Source organism: Macadamia integrifolia, unplaced genomic scaffold (genome assembly GCF_013358625.1).
Source record: "Macadamia integrifolia cultivar HAES 741 unplaced genomic scaffold, SCU_Mint_v3 scaffold3055, whole genome shotgun sequence".
NCBI classification, from domain to species: Eukaryota; Viridiplantae; Streptophyta; class Magnoliopsida; order Proteales; family Proteaceae; genus Macadamia; species Macadamia integrifolia.
The window spans coordinates 2,880-7,500 of record NW_024869166.1 but is presented as its reverse complement, the minus strand read 5'-3'; the positions used below and the strand labels follow the sequence as shown (position 1 = coordinate 7,500).

General features: G+C 48.2%; 1 protein-coding gene and 1 non-coding gene across 2 annotated transcripts in view; one reads left to right on the top strand and one right to left on the bottom strand.

Moving 5' to 3' along the window:
* LOC122067674 (NADH-ubiquinone oxidoreductase chain 2-like) overlaps positions 1 to 2,597 on the top strand; it is a 4,959-nt gene extending 2,362 nt beyond the window's left edge. Inside the window, exon 2 of the mRNA XM_042631520.1 lies at positions 296 to 2,597. Coding sequence (XP_042487454.1) covers positions 296 to 891 — 596 coding nt within the window. The 3' untranslated portion in view covers positions 892 to 2,597. The remainder of the gene's footprint in view (positions 1 to 295) is intronic.
* Positions 2,598 to 3,978: 1,381 nt separating this feature from the next.
* TRNAG-GCC lies at positions 3,979 to 4,050 on the bottom strand. Its single transcript has one exon. It is a non-coding gene; the product is annotated as a tRNA-Gly (tRNA).
* Between the last annotated feature and the right edge of the window lie 571 nt (positions 4,051 to 4,621).

The following is a 4,621-nucleotide window of genomic DNA, read 5'->3' as shown; positions in this document are numbered from 1 at the left end:
GAGAATCCACTTCAGATAACCACGCCTCTGCTAGGCAGCGTGTGGAATGGCCGAGAGCGGACCTTTTTGGATATATAATCCAAGTCGAGAGTGGAGTTACGGGAACAGCCGTCTGATGGAAAACAACTTTCACGTTCGGTTCAGAGAGCACTTTTTTCGTTGAGAATTCCTCGTTCCCTTTCGTGTGAATTCCCCAGCGGCGAATTAACAACTTGTGGGGCCCTATCTATTCCATCTCTCGAGCCCCGAAGAAAACCCCCCTCCCCTTCGGACTCCATATCTCTTTTGACTCTATATATGCGGGCACCTGATATCTATGAGGGTTCACCCACCCCGGTTACAGCATTCCTTTCTATTGCGCCTAAAATATCTATTTCTGCAAATATGTCACGTGTTTCTATTTATGGTTCCTATGGAGCTACATTGCAACAAATCTTCTTTTTCTGCAGCATTGCTTCTATGATCTTAGGAGCACTGGCCGCCATGGCCCAAACGAAAGTCAAAAGACCTCTAGCTCATAGTTCGATTGGACATGTAGGTTATATTCGTACTGGTTTCTCATGTGGAACCCTAGAAGGAATTCAATCACTACTAATTGGTATCTTTATTTATGCATCAATGACGATAGATGCATTCGCCATAGTTCCAGCATTACGGCAAACCCGTGTCAAATATATAGCGGATTTGGGCGCTCTAGCCAAAACGAATCCTATTTCGGCTATTACCTTCTCCATTACTATGTTCTCATACGCAGGAATACCCCCGTTAGCCGGCTTTCGTAGCAAATTCTATTTGTTCTTCGCCGCTTTGGGTTGTGGGGCTTACTTCCTAGCCCCAGTGGGAGTAGTGACTAGCGTTATAGGTCGTTGGGCGGCCGGAAGGTTGCCATGAGTAAGTAAGTTTGGGGGACCGAAGGCTGTTTTCCGTGCACCGGACACGTAGCTTACCGAATCAGTTGCGACACGGATGGGAATGCATGCTACGAAAGAAAGGGTCGAGTCTGATACATCAACCGTCTACTCAATATCCTTGTACGAGTCCACAATCACTACACGAGATGAACCTTGGTTTGGTGAATTGAAGTTGGCCTTAGGTGTAATAGGACTCCCAGTTACTGCGCGCGATCGTATACTGAGGGGGGTTGATAAACCCGGTTGTTGGAACGACGCGAGCCGGGCCGGGCCTCGATTCAGAAAGATGAAGGGACAGAGGTTACAAATTCCCCATCTCATTGGGGGCGGAAAACGAATCGACATCTCGATGTGATACAGCCCTTTCTATTTTAGTTGGGAAAGAACGGCGAAGTCCATCCGAACCGTCCAATGAAGAATAAGAGGAGAGCAAAGCGCCAATGGCGCGCGAAGCGCATGCGGAACGGGCACGGAGAAAAAGAAGTGTGGAGGAGAAGCAGCCGAGCTCATTCCCTTCGCTTCCTGGGCCCAAAGCAGTGCAGTGTTTCCTGGCCAAATCAAGGATTTGGGGCTTCTTGCTACGCTACATATATTGCTAAATCCATTTTTATAGTAATCTATATGAATAGAAAGATAGATCCATCCATCTATCCGGATATCTAAAAAAGAATCGATTTCATTCAACGTTTGTTTGATTCAAAGAACTGCGCTTAGCCCCCCCGCTCATGAAACGGCTCTGCTGCAATGGATGGCAGAGGGTCCGTAGTACCCGAAGCACTGGAGTGATCCAGTAGCCGGGAAGGGGCCTAGAAGTGCCTACTACTACACCACACTACACTTGGCTCTACACATTTACAGAGCTAACCCCTGTCCAGTGCCTGGCAGAGCTAAGGGGGGCTTCAATCCTTACTCCTTATCCCCATCTCAGCCCAGGCTAACGGGGCCTTACTTATTCTGGGGGGGGAGTGGAGCCTCGAGAAGCACTGTTGAGAGGAAGATCCTTGGCCCCTCTTCATTCTCTACAGGGGTCTCTGCCCACATGGAAGCGGGGCAGAGATGGAAGAGATCGAACACGGGAATAAGAAGGATTTCATCTCCTTTTTGATCATTTTGATAGAGGGGGATGGAGAAAGTGGACAAAACAGACTCACATTTCCCAACAAGCAACGGATGAGCCCCTATTTGAGTAAGGCTGATCTACGACCAAAGAAGCAAGGGTGCTCTACGATCAGCTCACAAACCTATTACTAAGACGCGTTAGCATGCTTTGACGCGTTAGCACGCCCGTTTATAGTTGGGGCGTTAGCGCTTTTCTTGCTGCGTTAGCGCAACGGTGCTCTACGATCAGCTCGACCACAGGCTGGTTGTAAATCAGGTGGTCGTAGAGCAGCTCGACCACCGGGAGAGAGTGGTCGTAGATCAGCTAGCTCAGCCGTTGCTTGGTTGCTGGGTTCCTTTTTCGTCTCGACAAAGAGGAAAAGAAGAATATTGAAAACGCTCCTAACCCAACCCCTTCCTTCGTAGAGCCGTGTATTGTAAGTGATCCGAACCTGCCCGGAGCGAGCCCCCCATAGAGGCAAGTGAAGTTGGTGAGCCGTATGATGGGCAACTATCTCCTGCGGTTCGGAGAGGACTCAGCTGTTAGTTAGTACCCCCTTGGTTTCGGGGTGGACCCTTTCACTCTATTTTATTATATACGCTTAGCGAAAAGAATGTTTTTTGATACACCTAGGACATGGATTCTATATGAACCAATGGATCGTGACAAGTCGTTACTACTAGCAATGACTTCCTCTTTCATTACTTCATCCTTTCCATATCCCTCTCCCTTGTTCTCAGTGACTCATCAAATGGCACTCAGTTCATATCTTTAAGTTCGATCATTGACAAGGTTCAAAGAAAGGGTGGGCTAAGGATCCCGCTTTGAAACTGGTTTCAAATTTGCCAGGAAGGCAGGAGCACAAAAGTGTCAAGTAGTTCAACCAGAGCAGTGAAGATTGCTAGCGGATGGGATTGAGAGAGACAGCGAGAGGTAGCGAATGAAGGAAGACAGACAACGGACAAGGCAGCGGAGGAAGATCAGTGCGAGGTAGAGCGGATGAGAGTGAAGCAACGAAGGAAGGCAGGCAGCGAGAGGTAGCACAGCGTAAGGGAGAGAGGGAGGTTTGCTTGGGATGGACAGTCACTGATACAGGTTCTATTCCACTTCTCTAAAAACTGTTATTCTATGTTATTCTAATAGTAAATATCATTCTCCTCTCTATCATACTGTCTACAGTACGCTCGTTCCTGTCCTTGCGACTGGTTCTTCCCCAGTCTGGCCAAGGCAAGCTATGCTAACGACCTCAACTGCACTACCTAGCCAACCATCTTCACCCAATGTTTTCCCCCGTAGGGCATCACGTTCCTCAATGGCCAACTAGGAGCACGGAAGCGATGAAAGCATGCCCACTCTCGCCGGCTAACACAATGGATCAATGCAGGGGAGAAACGCCGAGAAGCCTAAGCTAGCTATCAGCTGCCGTACCCCAGCGGAGTGACGTCTTCTTATCGAGATGAACATGAGTGGTCAAGCCCTGCAATGAGATCATGCGCCCTAAGCCTGGGCTACTGTTGTGTGTTCCGATCCTTCCAGTGAGAGCTTGTGACCATCGCAGTGACCGCAGTATGCTTAATCGACTGTCTCTCTACCTTCTTGATCGTTGCATCACAAGTTCGCACGACAAGCCGCATTGTGCACTAAAGCTTGGATGATGAATGCCAAACAATTGAAAGATACAGGACTCTTTCAGAGCCTGTAATGTGTACCTAAGGGCTAGATACAAAGAGGCCTTCCCTCTCTTCCCTTTCTTTTGAGATGAATGCATGCGAACAACCATGACACGCTAGAAATGAGACAATTTCTAGCTGAAAACGATAACGATAGCTAGCTCTATAAAGGAGAGTTAGACGGAACACAAAGCCAATCGAGATTCAAAAAAGAAAACAAAGAAAAAGCCCTCCGCATATCGGATTTGAACCGATGACTGACGCACTCCACTCGTTACCACTGAACGACGAAGCCAGGAGCGGAAGGAGGGACTTGAACCCTCAACCTCAGCCTTGGCAAGGCTATGCTCTACCATTAAGCTATTTCCGCCAGCTCCGGTAGTGGCGAAGCACTACTGAGCAATTCACGTATCACTTGATACGGACGACTTCTGTTTTCCGCCGGACAAAACTGAAGATCTCCGGTCGAGTACTTCGCCCGGTAGGCGGCTAGGGTAAGAAAGATAACAACTTTCTTATTATACGCTATTCTGAACGACTATGTATACTACATTAATGAAAAGAAAAGAGACTAATGCGCTTCAAAGGCTAAAGAAAGCATTTAGAAAGAATGGCGGAAGAGGCCTCCTTTCATTGCCCAACTAGAGCGAAACTATAGCCTTATTGCGTTGCGGCATGTTGTAGAGCCTTATTTGATTGCGCCATTAATTGCTTTAGGCAACTATCGATACTAGGGATTCGTGGATCTGGACCCATGAGGGTGCGGCCCTAAGTAGCTATGGTGTGTTGATGTACTTGGAACAGAGACCGGTTACCTGAGTATGGCGGTTCGGTATCCGTTCAATGATAGCATGAGATCCTCGCTTCGGTTCCGGGCGTCATAGGTCCATATCGGTTGACGCCGACAAGGGGTTAGCGGATCTGATCAATCCGCACAAGTA